General features: G+C 36.0%; 1 protein-coding gene across 3 annotated transcripts in view; it reads right to left on the minus strand.

The window, feature by feature from the left end:
- The window catches only part of LOC131066898 (calpain-type cysteine protease DEK1), a 164789-nt gene that overhangs the window by 97066 nt on the left and 44638 nt on the right, over positions 1 to 23085 (minus strand). For all 3 annotated transcript variants that reach the window (XM_058001774.2, XM_058001773.2, XM_058001776.2), the window contains exons 2-9: positions 19425 to 19675; positions 8474 to 8647; positions 8198 to 8333; positions 7913 to 8043; positions 7628 to 7742; positions 6477 to 7533; positions 6220 to 6330; positions 5687 to 5745 (exon numbers count right to left, since the gene is read on the minus strand). In XM_058001774.2, coding sequence (XP_057857757.2) covers positions 5687 to 5745; positions 6220 to 6330; positions 6477 to 7533; positions 7628 to 7742; positions 7913 to 8043; positions 8198 to 8333; positions 8474 to 8647; positions 19425 to 19675 — 2034 coding nt within the window. The remainder of the gene's footprint in view (positions 1 to 5686; positions 5746 to 6219; positions 6331 to 6476; positions 7534 to 7627; positions 7743 to 7912; positions 8044 to 8197; positions 8334 to 8473; positions 8648 to 19424; positions 19676 to 23085) is intronic.

A 23085-nucleotide genomic window follows, 5' to 3' on the forward strand; every position in this document is an offset into this window, starting at 1 on the left:
TCCTCTATCCTTAAAATCAAGTCTACGATCAACCATACCTATCCCCTTTCAATCTAATTGTATCATTCATCTTTACCCTCAAAATCTCATTCTTCTAATCGTCAATCCGTCTCTAATCCATCAACTTAATCTCCATTCTTCTACAAAATCAAAGTTCAACTATTTCAACCAACCTTTTCCGAATGTGATTTTGTGCATTTTGATTTTTCATGTACAATAACACTCTCTAAGACATCATATGCAATATCTATTGTTCACTATATCCAACTCAAACCAACAAAATATATTCTTTAGCATTTTTATTTTTATTGATTGAACTATATTTATTTAGGTATAAATATTACTTACTAAATATATATAATTTTGAACATATATAAAATGTATATATTATGATATAACAGTATTATATTAATATAGTTTTTGAATATAATTAAAAAAATTAATAAATTAATATGGTATCAATATCATATAAATATATAAGGTTTTAGGATGCCTATATATATAAGGAAAAATATAAAAAATGGTGGGCAGCAGCAAAGAAGACAAGTCACAAATTGTAGATTTTAGGCAAGGTGGCAACCTTCGTCCTTCACCCTCCCTGCTACAGTGGGAATTAAGGCCAGAAAACATCAAAATTGTTGTATCCGCAACAGAAAACAAGGATGTTAAGGCGTTATGTCATACAGCCATCATTGGAAGGGTTTGGCAAACCAAAATGCAGAGTGCAGATTCAGGAATGGAGGAGGGAAAATTGGAAATCAGCAGCAGACACACATTTCCTCCAAAAGCATTTCTTCCTAGTGGATTTTGATCATGAGAGCCATAGGGGTGAGATTTTGGGAAAAGCCCCATGGAACATAGGCGAAAGCTATGTTTTCATGCAGAAATGGATTCCCAACTTCAACCCTGCAAAGATGGAGCTGGTGAACGAACTACTTTGGCTTCAACTTTACAATTTGCCATTCAAATATTGGTCTGGCGATTGCTTCTATCAAATTGGGGATCATCTGAGGCACACCCTAGATTTGGATATGGGGAGAGGTGATTTGATACTTTTTGCTCGACTTAAGCTGATTGCCATCAAAAGAATTCACTCGACAATCTGATTGCACACATCTCAAAAGAATTCACTCGACAATCTGATTGCACACATCTGCATGGGATTGGATTCAAAATGTAGAAATTGAAGAACACAATTCTTTTTCCTTTGGTCCAGAAGCAAAAATGATAATCAATATGTTTGCATGCGACCTCCAATTATGACAAGGGTAGCAAAAAAGGCTTCAAACAAGGTTGTCCCAACGGACTTTCGATTCCGCAAGAAACAGATTGTTCATCAATCAACCAAGGACAATCCACTGAAAATGCTTATGTCATGGCAAAGGATTGGTATGGCTCTTCATTTGATCAACCCAAGCTAGATTACAAAAGAAATAGATATGGCTCCTCAACCCCTACTTTTGGAATGCCAAAGATTGATTCTTTGCAAGAGAATGGGGTTAGGGTTGAGCACACAAGCTCTAGTGTGAAAGTTGTTAAGGTATGTGTTGAGTATGTCGTCGCTCATGCGCCTGGATTGGAAGAACAATGGTCGTAGGACAAGTTGGAGGAAGATGATGAAATCGAAAATCATTGATGAAAAATTGGCGACGAAGGTCCTGAGACCGGATGGTGATGTGAGGAAGAGGAAGGGTATGAAAACAAACAAGCAAAAAAGAGAAGTGGCAATAGAGAAGGGTTTGCTAAACATTAAAGAGTATATGCTTCAATCCAAGGGAGGAACCCCCCCCCCCCGCCCCTCCCCTTATGTTAGGGGTTTTAATGCCCCTAACAAGTGGTGCATGACCAAGCGTCATCTAGATAAAATGTTGGTCAATATCATCCTAATGCAAGAAACAAAAATTGACTTGATTGGAGCAAATAAATTACTAAGACGTTATAAAAAGTGGAGCAATGTTTTTGCAATCCAATGGGGAGTGTTGGTGGGTTGGGTATCTTATGGAACCCGATGTTGGTCAAACTCGAGCATGTTGTTACAAATCAGCACTAGATTTTGGGAAAGGTGGGTCTCTTTCCATCTCACCTTTCATTTATCATTCTAAATATTTATGGGCCCACCAAAACGGAGGACAAGCGTAGGCTATGGAATGATCTATCCTCAATTATTGAGTTTGTGAAAGGCATCAAGATTTTGTTGAGGGGCAAATACAATGCCATCCTAAATCTGGAGCAGTAAATCGACAATTTAAGTAAGGAAAATAATAAAATATGGTTATCAAAGATGTTAGGCAATTCATTAAATCCAATAATTTGTGCAACATTCCACCAAAGGTGGGTTGTTTCACATGGACGAATAAATGGGAGGGCTTCACAAACAATGCTTTGCGACTCGATCATTTTTCGATTTCTTCTAAGTGGTTGGTCTTGCAAGTTGATCTAGAAACAAATGTGCTGCCCTTCTCTATCTAATCAATTCTCGATGGTCTTCTCTCTAATCACTTCCCGATGGTCTTAGATATTTGTAAGACGATCAGGATAAAAAGGTCCTATTTCAAGTTTGAACAAATGTGGTTAAGGAGGGAAGTCTTAATAAAATGCATTGAGGATTGGTGGAAATAGGTCCCTAAGGAGGGTAGCATGAAGAGCTATGTTTTGTGCAGAAGGCTTTCGCATAACAAGGCTAAGTTGAAGGATTGGAACATTCTTTTTTTATAAATATATTCCAAGAGAAAGAGTGGGTGGAGAAGGAGTTGGCGGAGCTCAACAATTAGGTTATTAGGTTCAAAATGTTCCTAGCAACTACCAAAAGGAAAAGGCATTGATTCCCAAACATTGTGAACTTCTAGCCAAAGAAGAGTAATACTAGAATGCTAAGGCTCAAGAATCACGACTCAATGTTGGGGACCGCAACAGAAAATTCTTCCACAAATCCTTCAAGACAAGAAAGATACAAATTAAGATCAATAAAATTGATGATGGTACTCACAGAGAGCTTTCAAATCCAACAGATGTTGAAAATGTTGAAAATGTTGGGCCCAACTGGTGTGTGATGTGCAAGAGAGGTGCAGAGACTTGTGACCATTTGTTGCTTAGTTGTCCATCTGTAGCGAGGTGTTGCGATTGGCTTCAGGCTAAATTAACTGGTTGGGTTTGAGGAGCATGGATATTGTGGAATTCCTCACTTGATGGCCCCAGCTCCATAGGCAAGGTGTGTGGGGAGGGATTTGGTTGGCTGCCCCTCCATGGTGATTTGGCAATTGTGGAAGAAACGAAACAAACATATTTTCAATGGAGTAGAGAATGAAGTTAATTTGGTGATCAAGAAAATTGAAGGCAACATAGTTGACGCATTGAATAATAAAGTCTTCAGTGTTGGTTGGGACAAGTTAACTTGGTGGGATGACGAAATATGCAACGTTGGATAGGGCTTAGAAATTCTAGTGTTTGTGGTGTTGGTTGTGGATCCATTGTGCATAGTAAGGTAACTAGGTGGCTTGTCCCTCCAAGCGAGAGACAAATGACAAATTTCGATGGAGCCTCAACCAAAATGCTAGTTTGGCTGGATTTGGATGCTTAGTCAGAGATGAACATGGAAGTTTGGTATGGGCCATGTCTGGTCATCTAAGAAAAACAAAAAATAATGATGTTGATATGTCAGCCCTTGTTAGAGGACTACAAGAATGTCTGACCCACCGACAAAGATCGATAGACATTGAAGGGGACTTGATGGTTTGTATTAATGCTATTAGGGAAAAGAGTACCACAAATTGGAAGCTAATGAAAGGAGTTCAAAGAGCCTAGGAGATTCTGGAATTGATAGATTTCACGATCGAACACATATATTGCGAAGCTAATCAAGCGATTGATTTGCTTGCTAATGCTTGGGTGGTCTCAAAAGGTGTCACATCACTACAAATGAGACCTCCAATGGTTTTCTCCTTGGAGATTGAGGTAAATGGTGACATTGAAATAAAGATGGAATGAATTTGAGATGAGTAGCTTTCAACATTGAAAGGGCTATTTAGTGTGGTGATGCAGGGTTTGGTGTATTGGAGTGCATGTAGATATCTGATTAGTTTGAGCATCCAAATTTCTATCTTCGTCGGGGATTCAGATGTCTTGATGGATTTGACACTTTCCAACATTTATTTGAATTCATGGGGATCCTTGGGGATCCTTTGCCTTGACTATATCGACTTTGGGATTTTGAGGACTGACTTAGGTCAACCTAGGTGTATACACAAGGAGATTAAATAAGTAATGGGAGGCATATTGTGTGCAGAATTGCAAAGCAAAACAGATTTGGTGTTTCTTGCAAATGTGTTGCGGATTCCAAGGATCAACAGATCCGAAGACTAGTCAAGGTCGAGGAAAGGGAAACGTTGGAGGCAATAGGAAAGATTGTTCTTGCAGAAAAATAGGGTGGCAGTCATATTCACGATGAGAATGCACATGAGCTCTTATGTTCTTATTGGGTTCAAATTATGGGAGTGCAAACGTGGGGGGTCATCTTTATTCATCACTAGGTGTCGAGCATCAATAAGCATGAAGTTCAGAAAGGGTGATGATGATATTTTTGAAGACTCAAATAACGATGCTCAATCAATGATGGATCATTGTTGATGGTTGACGCCATTATTTTTTAATTTTAATATATAATATTCATCATGACATTCAAGCTTGATTAATTGACATTGTAAAATAATTTATTTTTATGATGGTTTTGTTTATTACAATGCATGACTATGTGTGACATTTTGAACTTAATTACTACTGCAAATATGTATGCATTTCTTCTTTAATATGATTTTATCTCTTATTTGTATATGTTTTTGTATGGACGAACCTGAAACCAAAAAAAAAATTGACCAATCCGATGAAGAAAATGCCCAAACCTGAACCCAAACCAGTACCAAGACTAGTAACTTTAGGAGTTTACTAATCATAAACACAGCAATTTCTTGTTTTTAAGAGAAACTGGCATTTGCCTTAGTTACATAGCATGATAATTGGCCCTATGTCATTTCATTATACATTTCATTCGACTAGAAATGGCAGCAAACTATTTAGGCATGCAATTATAAGGCAATCAGCCACTAACTGTTTCACATTATGAAAGATAGCCTCTGCTGCCTTTGTTCATTTAAAATAGGCCTTCCTTGCAAGATCAACTAATATGATAAGACCTCCAAGACCCTTCTATGAGATACCTATATAAACTTTGAACCACATAACCCATTAAATCCTGTTCAATATAGTCACATTCTTAGCAATGGTTTATTCAAGGATGTCTTGAATCTTAGTCCGTTACTCTTTACCAAATATGGGTTTTATATAAACAAGCTTGAATTTTGCAAAATCACACTTTAACAAATAAAGACAATATTTGTAAAATCACATTTTGAAATTTTTTTGCATATAAAGAATTTTCGACTTGTTAAAATGATCCTATTACAAACAAAAACTTCATCAAAAATATGTATTTGATGATGCTTTTGTTCAAAATTCTTTATATGCAAAATATAAGAATGTGATATTCCAAAAATAATTTTTTTCTTATATATCAACACTGGATCATGCCAAATAAAATTAAACTACAAGAACCACAATAAAGCACACAAGAAATGCCAGAAGAAGCCACTAGAGAGATGTCCTTTATAAATATTAGAAAAAACTAGTAACATACCTTAAGACAGACAGAATCAAACCCGCGCACGTGCTCACAAGCCATGCAATGAAACAATACTGAGAGAAAATAAATAAACATGTTAGAGAGCTGCGATGTTATTGGCATGGCATCTCTAGATAAACATCATTCCAGTCAAATTTATTTGTTCCAGCACCCCAACATTTCTTCCTGTCCTAGAGGCATAAGTATTGTCCTAACTATGTATATAAAACATTTAAGGTACTCCCAATTAATAAAAGTATAATACTATCACACTTGTTCTAACATAGAAACTTGATCTCAACATTTCAGAGTTCTCAACTGAGAAGAACCCAAAAGTTATAGAGTTCTCAAAAGATACAAACAAGCCAAAATATGAATGCTAATGAATGTAATACCATCTCATTTAAAATTACAAAGGTCAAAGAAAAGAGTAATGTTGGTATATCCAAGTATAAAACCAAAGAAACCCAAACGAGGCCATCATTTAATGTTCACAAGGATTTGGAAGGGTAACATAAGGCATAATTACAATAGGTAATACTCTATACCTTCCTGGGTTTAGAAGTCATTGCCATTTCTTCTGCTTGTAGTGAGCGAATGAAAGCCATTATGGAACAAAAAAAAGCAGGGAAAAGCAATGCCGCCAAGCCAAATTGGAACTGCATGACAAGAAAAATTCCAGGGTCATCATACAATGACGTGCAATAATTTATAATATGCTGTCAGGATAAGATTCTGCTAAAGAAGCAAAACAACCCCAATTGATGGTATCATGGTATCTTAAGTAGCAAATCCCAATCCTTGCCTGCTGGTGAGTTCTATTTATCACATTTACAGTCTTTGGATGTAATATACCAACGACTGCGGTTTCTGCAATAAAAAAAACAGTGACAAGAGCCCAAGCTTTCTCTGCACTGCCTGCTAACACTTGCACCAAAAATCGTATAGCTTGTATCCAGCCTTCAAATCCTCGTTGCCGTAGTTCTTCTGACCATGAGACCTGATTCAATATAACATTTTCCATTTGAGTTGATTCAACACCTGCACCTTCTGTGTTATCTCTGTGATCCCTATCTGCATCCAAACTGCTTCTCTGCAGTAATGCCAGTATTGTTGGATCAAGGCCCTTCTCCTTCAGCATCACAGCAAAATTTGGATCCAGCCCTTTGTCTTGCAGAAGACTGGTTAATTCCTGATCTCCTTGTCTAGCTTTTAGTTTTAGCATTGAACTAATCCTTGGATCATTCAATCTTTCCTGAAAAACCATTGCTAAATTAAAGTCCAAGTTTTGCTGATCAACTGAGCTTCTACCTGATGTACTTGAATCAGATCCTTGACTATCTATTTGATCACTTGGACCAACTACTACATGCTTGTTGCGATCTGAAGAAGGCATCTCTGGTTGCTGGTCCACTAAAGCCATTCCGCCGTCAAATTCCTGACCAGTAGGAGGACAGGCAAAAGCATTTTGCAAAGCCAAACTTAGCCTTCCACTGTCCAAGCTTTTAGCACTATGTTCACCCTCTTGATCATCTTCAGCTCCAGGATGCATCATGTTATTCCAGGTTACTCCACCATAACCTTGATTCTGCACCTTATTTCTACAAAAAGTGTCAATAGTAGTTCCAATTTGAGTAGCTTCAACGCTGCTGCTACGTTTTGCACTTGATTCATAGCCTTCTGAGAAACTTGATGAACTACAAGCATCTTTCCTTCTAAATCCCTCCCTGAGGCGAATCACAGTGCTCTCAAGCGCATCTCTCCTTGCAGCCAATGGGCTCACAACTGGAAAACGTCGTGTGATGGCAGCACCCGACAATGCTGAAGCCACCACTGCATAACTTATACAATGACCAAGATACCTGAAGCATAACAATTGAAGCAACCAAAATCACAATGAGGTTCAAAATTATATGCAAAGCATAAATCAAGCTCGACTGACAAGCTTGAATATACCAATAATGCACTCCAAAGCATATTAAGAAAGATCTGTATATTCCAGCTACAAACAAAGCAGTCACTCGACTTTTGAGAAGCTCAAAACCAAACAGGCATGCTCCCACATATACATCTGCAAAGCAATAAAGCATATCAAACATCAATTTCTTTAAAACGGTATAAAAATCACAACTTACCATACCTAGCAATTTTCACTCTCAAAATCCCATAGAAAAGAAATTTGACTTTTTGTATAAAATACAATAAAATTGTTTGCAACCCAATGAATTATACTCATCTTACCCAGAACAACAACAGTAATTGATGTCACTCCCCCCAGCCAGTGCGCCTCCTTTGCAGTCAAACCATATAAAATGGAGTACACAAAGAGTACAAACAAAGACCCTATATATAGACACCCACTGTGAAAAGTCCTGTAAATGAACATGTCACATTAGAAGTCTGTACAAACAACACAACCCAAACGACCATGAAAGAGAAATATGGCTTAAGAAATCAATTTGCGCCATATTCAGCACTCAAACTGTGTCCATATCTTGACTGTAAATCATCCAGTGATGTTCTTGCCTGTTTAATTTTCGTATTGAAGAATTATTAAGGTCTGGAGGTTCTGGTAAACAGGCGACTGGACCAACTTCAATACCATCAGCATAGGCAAACTTATAGGACCTGCGCACATACTCATCCATATCTAGGCCTGCTCCTGTAAGTGAAAATTAAAGAAGAAATAGAATAATGTACACTTTTACTTAACCAATTCAATTATAGGAAAAAAAAATTGAAAAAATTAAAAACTGAATGGTATGTGTTAACAGCATGAACTATTTTGATGTAAAAGCTTACCATGAAATACCATTCTACATATAAAAAGCATGTTAATTGCAAGAGCTTGTGCTGAAACACCAAAGAAGAATCCAGATGCTGAATATGCATTGCTGCCTGCTGTAATATAAACAGCAGACAGTTCATATGCACAAAGTAATGCAACCGACAAGTATAGAAGAACTTCAACAGCTCCTGCAATAATGAAAAACTGAAATATTTACTTTTGAAGCACTCATTCTTCAGATTTTTATGCAAATAATTTCTTTGAAACATTACAAAAGAGGTCTATATGAGAGTTTAATAGAACAAGCATTCATATCTTAAATACATCTAGCGAAAAGACACCAAAGAATATCAATCTTGAGCTGACCATATCAAATTTATGATATAAGCTAGATAGGCATCTCCAACCTCGTATCTCTTGGCATTTTTTAAGATGTATTTAAAATATCTATATTAGTTTATCTACAACTTTAACAATTTATTTACTCCATAGCTTAAGTACAAAACTATATCAATAGTGCTAAAATTCTATGAAAACAGCTTATTCAATAGTTTTATATGTTAATTTATTTCCTAAAAAACAAAGGTTTTTTCCAAATAATTAATTTTTACCAGAGGTATTTTTCTACAGTTATCAAAAACATAAATAAAAACAAAAAAAATATTTAGTTTTATGTTAAAGTATTGAGTACCTAGCTATTTTTTAAAATAAGAGATTTATTATTATAAAGTATAAAGATTAGGAAGTCAAAATGACAACAATACAAAATAGGAACTCATAGTTTGACGAAAATAAATGATTACTTTAACAAGTTATTTTATTTTTTATATGAATATTAAATGTTAATATCTATTTAAGCCAAAGATGCATAAATTGCTAAAAACATGTGATTAATCACCGTAGTTGGCACCCCCCAAAAAAAATGTATTTTCAAATAAGATCGTGGTCAACATTTATTGGCCAAATTTTCCTCGTTTACACGCATTAAAATCAAATTAAATCGTGCTGTACAATTTTTTGAGATTTTCTAATTCGTTTTTCTTCACAATTAAGGTTTTCATTATTTAGGGGAAGGGTACTAGTAGTGGACATAGCTAACTTCGCGCACATAAAACTCCCAAACCGTACGTCAGATTTCAATTTATTTTTTTGGGTTGTCTCCGTATACGACTTAACTGCTTATAACTAAGGATCCCACTTCTGGGTAGTGACGATGCACTCTGTGCAAATTGTCTAAGTTACCGGTTCGGGTTCAGATTCGCAGATTCGGCAAAAAAAAAAACTTGGGTACGGGTACGTCCGTATATATATATATATATATATATATATATATATATATATATATATATATATATATATATATATATATATATATATATATATATATATATATATATATATAACATATATTATATATATGTTCAATATATACAATCCATACAAAAATAAAATATACAATGTGACTTTCCATACATAAATCATAAATCATAAATCCATAAGTGCCAATGCCAATAAATATTCATATATTGCAAATGTAATCAGTAAACTAATAACTAAAGTCTAATATCATATTCATAATTTGCTAAAAAGATAATATTCAAGTTTCAAGTTTCAACTGATTCAAGTTTAAAAATGTGAATATGTCATGACATAATAAAAATTCAAATTACAAGCCATCTATGGGATTTAAATTCCATATTCATCTTCATCTGAAACATCCAACCCAAGCCCAAGGTCATCAAGTGGTTCAAATCCAGCATCAATTGAACCACTATCGAATGGAATGCCACTCCCACTAGCCATGTCTCTCTCAAGTTCCATAGCTGCCTCGTCTATAGAGACTTGGGCAAGTTGTGCAACTGTAGCATCTAAATCAGCACACTCGAGGGCTAGATCCCAATTCCTTGTTGCACCCACATTATATTCAAGGTCCTTATGTGACAACAAACGAAGGTTGGAGTGTACATAGACCAAATCCTCAACTCTCTTTGCACCCAAACGATTACGTTTGACTGAGTGGATGAAGGAGTATGTACTCCGATTCCGCTCAGCTGAAGAACTTGCAACCTATTAAAAGTTAAAACATAATTAGAAATTTATAAATTCTAAAATAAAAATATGATAGCATCAAATGGAATTGGAAAACTATAAAAATAAAAAGATACATACTTGGGAGAGAAGTTTAATTGCAAGAGGCTGCAAGTAAAGGGAGCCTTGACCATGTACATACCACCACTCATCAACATCCATCCCATATCTAGCATTGAGAGCTACAACATCATGATTTTTTGTGCATACAAATTGGCCAAACTCCATGACAACATTTCTTGTCTCCTCATCTTGATATATCTTTTTAAAGGCAGCTCTATAGCCAGAAGCAACCTCTACAACTCTATATGGTGGTACCCTCCTTGGTGTTGCAAGCATCTCTGCACTATAAAATTTTGGTGTCAAAGCAAATGCTAAGAGATGTAAGGGATTGGTCATCTTGCTCCAACGGTCAACAATAATATTCTGCACAACTTTGAAAAATGTTTCTGTTGGGTTATTTACTTTTCTTTTTATTACTTATCTTATTTTCTCCACCATGCAATCCATGCCATCATAAATCTCACCCAAACATGGGCGATCAGTATCCACATACCTAATCATGCTCATGATGGGCTCGGTGAAATTCAAAACATATTCCACATTATCCCACCATTTCTCAACAAGGATCAATGCTCTTACTTTTAGAGCTCTTTCTATTTGGGCCTACTTCCATACACTCCACAATCCATTGATGACCATAGAACTCGAGGCCTCTCGCACCTTCACAAGTCGTCTTAAGACGAGCGTGTGAGATGCAAATCATGTTTCAGCTACCTAACATGACATACAAAAATACACAACATATATCAATTATAAAAAATTAAAAATTTAAAAATTAAAAAATAAAATTCAAATTAGTATTTACCTTCAACAACTCCAACTTGGAGAAGGTCTTAAAAATGGCTTGTGACATATGATGATTAGTCACGAACATTTGAATCTCCTCACCCTCCTCGTAAAGTTTTTTCACCCAATCAATTTGTGTGCCAATCTTTTGCATGATTAAATTGAGTGAGTGGACTGCACATGGTGTCCAAAAGATGTGACCGTATGTAGCCTCCACTATAGTCCCTGCTGCCCTACAATTTTTAGCATTGTTCGTTATGACTTGGACAACATTTTGAGGCCCCACCATGTCAATGCATTCTATGAGGGTATTGGCAATGAAACTTGCATCTTTCACTTGCCCCTCACAATCCACCGCTTTCAAAAACATTGCCCCTTTAGGGCACACTGCTATAACATTGATCGATGGCCTATTTTTACAATCTTTCCATCCATCAGAAACGATGGTCAAACCTGTTTCCGGCCATGTATCTTTGATGACTTTCAACTGTGACTCTACGTATGCTTTCTCCTTTGCCAATAAGGTGGTTCTCACCTTTTCATACCCTAGACAAACATAATCAAAAGGTGTGTTGCAAAGGGTATGTACCATGTCCCGAAAGTAAGGTGATCTAACAAGGTTGAAAGGAAGCCCATTGCCATAAAGGCAACGCCCAATGCTCTAATCTGCAAACTCTCTCATTTCATTTTTGAAGGCAGTATCCAATGGGCCTCTTTTCCGTGAAGCCACAACATTTTGATTCTCTAGTGGAGCAACTAGTGGTTTTTGCATGAAAGGATGCGAACCGGCTGGTCTTGCGGAGCCAATACTACTAGAAGGCCTCGTAGACTACGAGCTTGACTGGATAAGAAGATGATTAGTCTTTGCTTAGCCACTTCTCCTATCAGCTTCCTCTTGTTCTCTAATATATTCCAAAACTAGAGCTTTTGACAGCCCCTTGCCATCTGATCCCTTACAAAATTTTATTCCACGCTCGGGGATGAAACAAAGGTGGCCTTTCACTCGATAGTATGAGCTGGTATACTCAGTGCCACAATGGTTACACTTCCAAACAAAACCCCTACCACCAGACACTTGCTTGATCATTGTTGTATAATGCCAAAGTGGTGAATCTTGATCAATTTTAAAGGGGTTATTTTCAGTTCGGGTATGGGAAATTGAACTAGAGCTTGCGCTTGCACTTGCACTTCCAGTTTCAGCCATTATGTATGATTATATGAATAATGCACCTAAAATAAAAAGAGAAAACACAACATTATTGAAAAAAAATTGATAAAATTTCGGCATTATAACCCCATGCTATGCATACAAAGTGTAAAAAAATATACAAGACTTATTTAAAAAAAAATTGAAAAAATCTTGAAAAAAACTTGAAAAAATTCTTGAAAACTTGTAAAAAAATCAGATTCACTCACCCTTGATGGCTAAATCTTCCTTCTCCAGTGATTCCTACACCTTTTATGCATATCTCACATCTTCATAGTCTCCACCTTCGAAGAAAAATGCAAAAACTAAGAAACCTGGCTGTAGAGAAATAATCTTCAAAAATGCAAATAGAATGAGTTGAATGAATGTTTTGATGCATGAAATCCGTCGTAAAGGGGCGAATTAGGGTTTTATTATTAAAAAACTATTTTAAAAAGTCTTTATTTATTGTTTTTTGACCCGTGGGCCCCGTTTTTGGGAACCCTCGGGCCTGGGTTCACGCAGGTCCTCCTAGGTTCACTCGGGACAAGGAACCCGACCACTAAGGAAGGACGCGGGTGGAACCCAGGTCGAACCCAGGCCGAACCAAGACCGGGCACGAACCAAGACTCGAACCTAGGCCAAAAAGGGAAGACCGGTAACTTAGGAAATCGTTATGTGCCGAAAGGTCAAAAAGTGGTCATTTCAAAGTGTCTACCCATACATGAACTCCTTTGCACCAAAAGTAGATAACTCAAAATTTGCAGTAGTAGTGGACAAATGTTCCAGTAGTAGATCACCTTTTTTGACATTTTTTTACTATAATTAGCCCATTTGTGCACCACTACTGGGACATTTGTGCAAAATTATACACTATTGGTACATGTGATATTCATTAATGAGCTTTCCATTATCAATTTGTTGGGCTCCTTTGCAATCTACTACCGAGGGGTTGGGTTGACAAAAAGGTGTCCACTATTGGAACTGGTACCCTTCCCCTAGTTCCTTTTTTGTGATTTTCTTCACCAAACATCCACGAATTACAAAATGTCTCTAGGTGATTGACACATGATCGACTGGTTTTCTGTTCAGCTGGATGTGATAAAGTTAATATTTAGTCTCTACTCTCTGGTGGTCATGTTGACATCATGATCAGATTAACGAATAAGCAGAAAATAGTACAACACAGTGAGCAAAGAACACATCATTTATCCTGGGAAAACCCTCCTACTTGAGGGAGAAAAACCCAGCAGTAATATATCTCTCATATATTAGAAAGTGCAGAATAAGAGCAGAAAACTGCTATACAATCAGGTCACACACAAGGCTAGTTTGATACAATAAATAAGGCACCTCTCAGATGCAGAGACACTCAAGCAATAGATGAAGAAATGATCTGTTGAAGATGGCAAACTCCTTCCTGAGAACATGTGAACGTCTGCTCTGCTCATGATGATCGAATTTAGGAATGAACGAATTACTAAATGAAGGAGAATGATCTCCTATATATACATCATTTGGCACCCCTTCATAAGAAATCGGCCTTTTACTCAAGAGGGACGGCTTTACACAATCAATAATACGTATTGATTAAATGCATCATTTAATGGAGGTGCCCATCCACAAGGTCGGCCTCAGCAATTTCATAAGTGATTTAAGGGAGAAAGAAATCTCCCGCAGCTATTATATCAACAGGTCAGCCTGTGAACTTTGGTTCAGGGCATGAACATCCATCAAATCATAAAGGATACAGAATTTTGTTAGATGTGGTAGTCACAACTGCCCTGGTAGACATGTATGCAAAGTGTGGAAGCACAGTCAGTGCATGTGAACTGTTTGAAAGAATGCCTCAAAGAAATATTGTCTCGTGAACTGATATGATTGCAGGATATGCACAAAAATGGACTTGTCACACTTTCCAGAATTGGCAGGCATAAAAACAAATTCCACAACCTTAACCAGCATCCTCACAAGAAGCTTTGAAGCAGATTGTAATGATTGCCGGAAAGTCTTTAGAAACTTTTGAACAAGGCAATTGCCAGTTATAAAACACATCCAGTTTCCATCATGCGAATAGAGGAGATGAGTGGATGCATCGGTCAAAGAAAGATGAAAATAAAACGGCAGGATAGGCAGACTATTGATGCGATATAAAGAGAAGCCATGTAGAGAGAGAGAGAGAGAGAGAGAGGGATGTGCGTATGGAAAGACCAGAATGGCAGATTATAAAAGCGATAGAGGTTAGTGAAAGATAGCCTATTGTGTGGGGTTGAAAAGTGAAGAGCTGCGTGAAGTAAGCAGGTGTGAGGAAGAAGAGATAGTGTAGAGTCTGGGGTTGCAAAGTGAAGGGTTGCATGTGAAGTAAACAGGTGTGAGGAAGAAGTGGCTGAGTGAGAATCGGCCAAGAAAGGAAAATGTGTACATGTGCCTGTGCATCAAGAGAGATATGTAAATGTTAAATGTGCAGAGAGTAGGAGAGATTATGAGGATAGAGAAAGAAGAATGGAGAGTTGAGAAATCGGCCTGAGTGCAGAGGAGGCGTGAGTGTGAGACACTAAGCTATGGAGTCAGTAAGGATTGGTAAGAAAAGCTGATAAGAATGTGCAAAGTTGATGATCAACATAGTGTGATTCTGTACTGAGCGAGAGAGAAGCCGTGCCAATGAAAGGCCTTGATGGTATATAATGGATGGCAAATTTGTTGTATTTGGAATAAAATTTATATTTAATTTGCAACCAGAGAGTCTCTGCATTTGTTTTGAGTTTTGTAATGAATTGTAGCTAGAAGGGAGGATCATCTTGCATCAACCCATATCCAGATCGGCAACTAAGGTTTTTCTCTATAAAATAAAATAATTTTTTTAAGTTCATTAATAAAAGTTGTTTAATATATCTATGTCTCGATGTAGTATATAAAAATGATGAAACACAGCCAAAAATATCATAATATACTGCTCGATTGTCAGAGCAATCATACACTAGCAAGGCCAGGCGTAAAATGAATTAATAATCATCACTCCCGCAGTCATACAGCAGGACATTTGGGGAAAGGAATATGTCAGATTTATCTACAAGCAATCATACAACATAGTGAATGACAGAGAGGTTAACTTCATGCGACTCGCTTGATACAACCGGGGTCACTAATTGTAGTACCAGTTCCACCAGTTGCCATAACTAGTATATATCCACATAAGCACTCAACACTAAACTCTGCCTAAAATGGATTCCGGTACTTGTCTCTGCTCTGAGAAGCGGGAAATGTCCTTCAAAGGAGAAATTTCTAATAAGAGATGGTCGGTCATCCTGAAAACGGAGGATGATTTGATTATAAATGCGACCAAAAGGATTCTGGGTGACAAGATAATCCTTTCAGAGCATAGACAAAGAGTCAACAGTAGCATCCCAGCAGGGTTTGCAGCGATTTTACTTACAATGGGAGAAGGAAAAGCAGTAATAGTTACATTATGCAGGTTGATTTTCAAAGAGGAATACTTGGATAACCTGGAATTGGCGATAAAATGTGTGGATGAGAATCTGCAAACACTGTACCCGGAAGATTACTCCAAAGTGGCGGAAGCCATTGATAAGGGTGAGGTGCTCAACATAGAATTCAAAAGGCCCATCCTTAGTAATAAGGACCAGAGTCTCTGCAACCAAAGACAAACAGAGATCGCCAGAAGCATTGCATTCCTTAAGCAATGGCTGGGAGTGGTCAAAGAACCGAAAGGAGAATGGTGGGTGAGTTACATGGTCGAAGAAGGATGGACACCATTCCAGGCAGAGAATCCCACTGAAGCACAAGCCTCTGGTATGGAAACCACAGATAACAAGGAAGAAGATTAAGTTCCAGTTACATAGTTTTTTTTTTTTATTTAATTATTATAATGAATCTTAAACATAGACAGATAGGAGCAATAGTTATATCAAGACACATAGTGAACTATTTATTTCCGTGACATAATATGCATAGCGAAGGGTAAGGTATTCATTGTATGACAATATCAAATGATAGTTAAACTATACTTAGATGAGACAGAAATCGTGATTACCATAATAAGATACTAAAGTTCAGACTAGAGAGGTTGTGGTAGTATCAATCCTTTGCTGTCCAATGCTTTCATTTCTGGGAAGTATTGTAGACTGGGTAATCTTTCAAAGTAGGAACAACAATCTCTGATGTTGACCTATTTCGAAAGAAACCTAGTCTAGAATAACAGCAGGGGAGAGGGTATTGAAATAGTACTGGCTTTATTCTTCTTTTGAAACTAACAGTTAATATAGTGGTTTTGCAGAAGAAAGCATTGAAAATTGGTTTTACAAGAGAAGGTTTTAAAATTTGTTTTGCAGGATAAGCAGAGGGTGACTATGATGACAAAAGGGAAGTGGGAAAGGTGGACAGAAATACACCATCCCATGCCAAGCACAGTTTCTCCATATGAAGAGCTTTTTTTTATAAGCCTGATTGTAGAACCTATAAAAGGTCATTTGTAATTTAAAGGTTGCAAGTTTAACTGGACCGATGGTCCCGGGCAAGGCTGAAGGTTTTCTCCTCTCCACTCTTTCCTACCGGCACCCGCACTGAGCAAAGATTGTAACATTTTCTATCAATAAAATACGGCTTAGGCATTTTTACCAAAAAAAATAAAATAAAATATTTTTAATTAACTATGATATAATTAATATAATGATATAATTTTACTAATATTATTAATTAAATATAATTGAAAAATTAATAAACGAATTCCTGTTCATATCTGAGTTCCCAAACTCATACACGTACTCATATGAGGAATAGCAATTTATTTTTTGTTTTGATTGAAGTCATTTTACCTTGTCTAGAAAATTCTAATGGGGTTCACCGATATTCGTTTTTTAGGTTAGTTATTAGCTATATAGAGTAAGTCTGTGTGCTATTCAATAAATTTAATGTTAAAGTATAATCATGGAATTTAAATTTGTTGAGTGTTAGGATTTTAGAATCTTTTTTTGCTTCTAATATTATAATTGAAAGCCATAACAATTTTATTATATTAATATATAATTATTTTTTATTACCTAAAAAAATGAATAAAAATTCAACAACATTCAAACATAAGAGTGTGAAAGTCTAGCCTTTTTTGAAAGGTTCCGCGGGAGTGGGGGTCTTGGAGCTTGTTTAAAAGTGATAAAATTATGAAAATAAGCACACTTCATGAAGGTCCATATGGTTTCAAAGACTCTGCCCCTTGACCCCGACTTGTATCATGGTAGGAAGCATGTTAGGGGCGTTGCTCTTAAACCCTATGGGGGGTGCTACCCCTTGACCATGCTAGGGGCAATACCCCCAAACCCCCTTGAGAAGCACCACCCCTCAAGGCACTACGCTCAAGACTTGTGAGAGGCATTGCCCCTCAACCATGCTAGGGATTTCCACCCTAGATCCTTAACTTAATTTTTATTTTCTCACAGTATCTCTATGCTATTAAAATGCCTTGAAATTTAGAAAAATAGTGGATTATTCAACTTCTCTTACACTTCTTTAATTTTTTGATTATACGATTTTTTCACGATTTTTTGAAAAAAATCTTATACATTTGGTTTGCCGATTTTTTCTGCTATAATTTAAACTACTACAAACACACAAATAGATAAGTAGATAGATGAAAAAATACAAAGCTGATTTATTTACTTAAGAGTTATTTTATTTTACTTCAGAACTTATTTTATTTTATTTTCTACATAAATGCATGAACACATAAATTTTATTTACAACTATTTTATTTTATCTACATTATTTACTTATTTTTGTTTTCTGGCAATGTGTTTGTTTTACTTTTGAATGTAACCTTTAATTTTACTTTTGGGAAAGCTACCATACATTATTTTGGTAATGATTTTACATGTTACTTCTTTATAGTTTCGTTTGAAGCATTAATATATATTTTAAAATTTTAATGTCTTTATATTTAGAAAATGAAAGTTGGCTCTAAATAGTTTTCAATTTTCTTTCACAGCCACAACATCAAATGCTTTCCCCCTGCTGCAACTCTACGCCACTCGGCATAAAGAAGTACAGCGTACAGTTATATTTAGCAAAAAAAAGTGTCAATTCTACTTACTGATTACACTGGATGCCAAAAGTAATAATTCCTTGTCACTCTGTTCCTAGAAACCCCCAAAACTAATGCTAAAAAAATACTAAATTTTTTAATTTTGCTTGACATACCACCATTTTAATATAACTACTTTCAATTGTCCTATTTAGAAAGAAAGAGGCAAACTTGAAACTTTGTACACCATCAAGTTTCTAGAGATCACAAATTAATTACAAGACCTCAGATCAAATTTCACATTAGTTTCAATTGGCATTATCAGACTCAGACTCAAAACCAGCAAAAAGACTGGATGGCTCATTTTTGGCTTAGAACTGGAAAAGAACACGTCAGAGACTCCAAAATTTTAGGTGAAAAAGTGTGATATGTAGATATTTTACAAAAAACTTAATAGACAAACTAAGCCCATCTTCACCAAACTCAGGTATGGCAAGAATGAGACTGCAGGCCTAATTTGTAATGCTCAGACACAGAACCAGGGAACTCAATAAGTCTCATAACATTGGTTTCATTATTAGATTACAAATGTTTCTGGAACCATTTGAAAAGAAATTTCAGCATGTAAACTAGACACCATATTAAAATAACATGCCTGCAGTGAAGTTAGATCCTATGCTTATAAAAAGTTTAATTAGTCCATCTAAATTAATCCTATGATTCCCACATTAACAAAATTGAAACCCTGGCCATTAAACCATGAACTCAGAATTTAATTTGAGAACCATAAAAGTGAATTGAATATACATACGTGAACTCTGCCACTGAGTTCTCCACCAAAGCATAATTGCATAAAATGACAACAGAAGAGCTGTCCCAGCAATAATTACAGCCAACCCGATTATATCGCGATCCAGAATTGCCATAAACCAGCTACCCCAGACAATTACAACCACTATTGGTGAAATTACAATAGCCCACGCTGCTAGTGATAACAATCCCGAGATGGCACATAACTGGGAAGCTTGAAAAAATGTTGGCCATTTTCTAGCAAAAACCCAGCTGCAAATAAACCACGAAAAACCCTTACTAAGTACCAATATCAATGGCTATTCCGATAAAATCATATCAGTCGATAGTTCCATTACATGTGCATGCATAATAAATAACTAAAAAAAGCTAAACCTGTGGAAATTTAAGTATGTCAGACTCAACTAGACAAGTATGTATGCCCCTATGCAGAGTATATCAACTATATTTTAACTAAGCAAGAATAACAGTAGTTAGGCTAAAAACTACTCAATTCATTCACAATTATCTATTTTGAAACTTTCATTCTGGATTTGTTCCAAAAGTAGACTTTCATAACAACATTTACATCAAATAAGGCCGGCCAATCATTTCTCTCATCATCACATGATGAGATAAACTTCATACACATTTGCCATAATTCAATGTTTTTGTTTCCTGAAATTTTTACTAAATTAGATGCAATAATGAATAAAGACTTTATAACCATGGGTGTTAGAATGCCCACAATGTCTGCAATTGAAATAAATTCACCCCATATAGTAAGGCTTGTTCCAGAAATAATCTAAATAACCGATCAAATCAGTTTTATCATATGGTTACCAAATATTCCTCAAGGCTCAAACCAATATGCAATAAGATCAGTCACACAAAACATCCAAGATATTTATTATTTTAACTATATCATTAAGATCCTAAAGAACTGTTACATAAAATATAGATAAGTAGAAATGGTTTGAATTGCAGTGGTATTCGGCTAAAGTCATTTTTTTGCAGTAAAAAACTGTTACATAAAATATATATAAATGAAAATGGTTTAAATTGCAGTGGTATAAGGCTAAAGTCATTTTTTTGCAGTAAAAAACTGTTATACATAAAATATATATAAATGAAAATGGTTTGAAGTGCAGTGGTATTAGGCTAAAGTCATTTTTTTGCAGTCCAGTCGAAAATGATATTTTTTTAACAATTCCTACTACACGCTAATTTCTGAAAACGCATCATGAGGTTCCACTGACGGAAACTAGTTTGTAGCTGAAAATTAAAAGGAAGTTATCATTTCCAGTGTCCACACACGGTATGTGTTCCAAGATGTAGGTAAAGTACAAGACATGGGGGAAAACAATGAAGCAACAAGAGCTAATACTTAATAATGATTGATGAGCAGATTTTTTATACTTGATTTCATTTTTGTCCCCTAAGGTAGAGGTTATCAGATAAACATGGATTAATGAATCTTCTGCTAGCATGATAGATAATGTGAGATTGAGTCCTACCAAGAATTTAAAGAAGAGAAGATACAATATATCATTTGATGCAGGTGCATCTGTTTGAATACACCTTTATCCACAAGTTTTTCAACTCTAAAGCAGCATGTTTGCTGAATTTAATATTGAACATGTAACAATTTAAGATTTTCAATAAACAAATAATGGTTGTTATATATAATTATGGAAATGATAATTGTTAGAAATGTGATGCTTTCATATTAGCAATAGAAATCTAAAGAAACAGGTGAACTATTTATATAAACTATGGAATGAACTAAAACTTTCATGAATAACTCTATAGCATTGAACAGATTCTTTTAGCAAAATACTTCACACAAATGAATTGTTCATACTTGCACAAGAACTTTTCAGAGAAATTTTGGGGTTTATAGCTGCTATTGTAGAATTTACCATGTGGAAGAAAGTGAGATCCATGAAAACATCACAAGGCAGGATCAAGAGCCCCTCTAGAATGGTACAATCCAGTTGGGAAGTGGATGATGCATTGGATAAATGCTCTATAACATCCTAGGGTATCTATTTGCATTTATGTCGTTGCTTCCACTCAGCAACAAAGATGAGTCGATAAACTTTGATTTCTTAGACAATAAAGTTATAAAAAAGGTAAGAATCCATCGTGTTGTGACATTTTCACACATCGCCCCATTGCAAATGGGGACCCCCACTTTTTGCTTAGATTAGGTGTCTTACTTTGCTTAGCTTGGCAATAGTTTCTTTAGTTGTTAACCTTTGCTAATGAGTAAGAGATGTCAAGTTGAGGTCACATTGCAAAATTGCTAGAGGTTGTAGGAAGATGTCAATAATGTTACAAGAATTGCCAAGCTTCTTAGAAAGGGTCAATTTTGAAAGAATAAAATCTTCCTTGCAAATTAAGGAAATAAGATCTCTCTTATGCATTTCACTTTTCAATTTTAGAAGAGAGCGAAATTCTAAGGCAATGGACTTGGACAATTTACCTCCTCAAATAAATAAGTCAATCAACTTTAGAGGGTGAAAAAAAAATTAAGTTTGAAGGATCAATCAACCATCAAGGTAAACAAAAATTTCAACCTCCAACATCAAGCAAGAGCCTGCGCATCAATTTAAGTTGATAAGGAAGGGGCTTGCGTAACAACTTAGGATCAACCCTCAAAGGCCAGAAAGGCCTACAGATCAACCTAGGTTGATAGTGTTGATGGTGTTTTCACGCACTATGCAACAAATAATAAAATACTATGTGATCGAGTGAGACGACTCCAAGGTTCTCTAATGTCAGGTCTTGACGTGCTCTTGGATAGACTCGATTGTATATGATGTGATATTGCTGATTTCACAAGGTGGACTTACATTGAATGCCCGAATGCTCAAATGATGCTGGAACTTGGGATTAACTTGATTTAAAAAAGGGAAAAAGGATAAAGGTTGAGAGAGATCTAGTCTAACTCTAAGAATGTAAGAGCAAAGGACAATCTTTGATGAAATTCAACCAAGTCTTGCTTCAACATGCAGCGAACATCTCCGCAAGGCTAGTGCAATCTCCTAAGGATAGCTTTATGATTTTCAAATCATCACCACAAACATAGACACCATCAAGTTGATGCATATCAATGAAGGAATGATAATTGAAGTTAAGCTTTAGCTAAATGATTCCAATTGACCATGCAAGGCACTTTACTTCGACAAGGTGTTAGTAGTATCGATATAAGAATTTCACCATTGATCATACACAAAGTCTTCCATTCATCTAAACAACATGAAAATCAAATTGAGAAGTAGAGACCATGCGAATTGTTGAATCAACACATGGAATTCACCATATCTTCAATGACGTTTACATGCCTTTTACAACAATGTCTTGGCAACAATCTTTGCCTTCTTTTCCTACTCTATTCTAATTGCTATCTATTTGACTTTATCAACTACTAACTATTAACGATAAACTATTAACTTTACAAATGAAGAAGTGGAGCCTTATATAGTGCTCTCATCACATTCGATAGCTCAAATCAATTTGAGATCAATGGCCAAGATCGAAAGCTAGAAACCCTAATTAGGGTTTATTGGACCCATTACAAAGCATTTAATGCTTGACCAATGATAAAATTACAGCTGATGGGACACATGTCCTTCTATGAAAATTCAACCAATAAATGACGATGGTAGGTACATCGA

The sequence above is a fragment of the Cryptomeria japonica genome, chromosome 9 (genome assembly GCF_030272615.1).
Source record: "Cryptomeria japonica chromosome 9, Sugi_1.0, whole genome shotgun sequence".
NCBI lineage: Eukaryota > Viridiplantae > Streptophyta > Pinopsida > Cupressales > Cupressaceae > Cryptomeria > Cryptomeria japonica.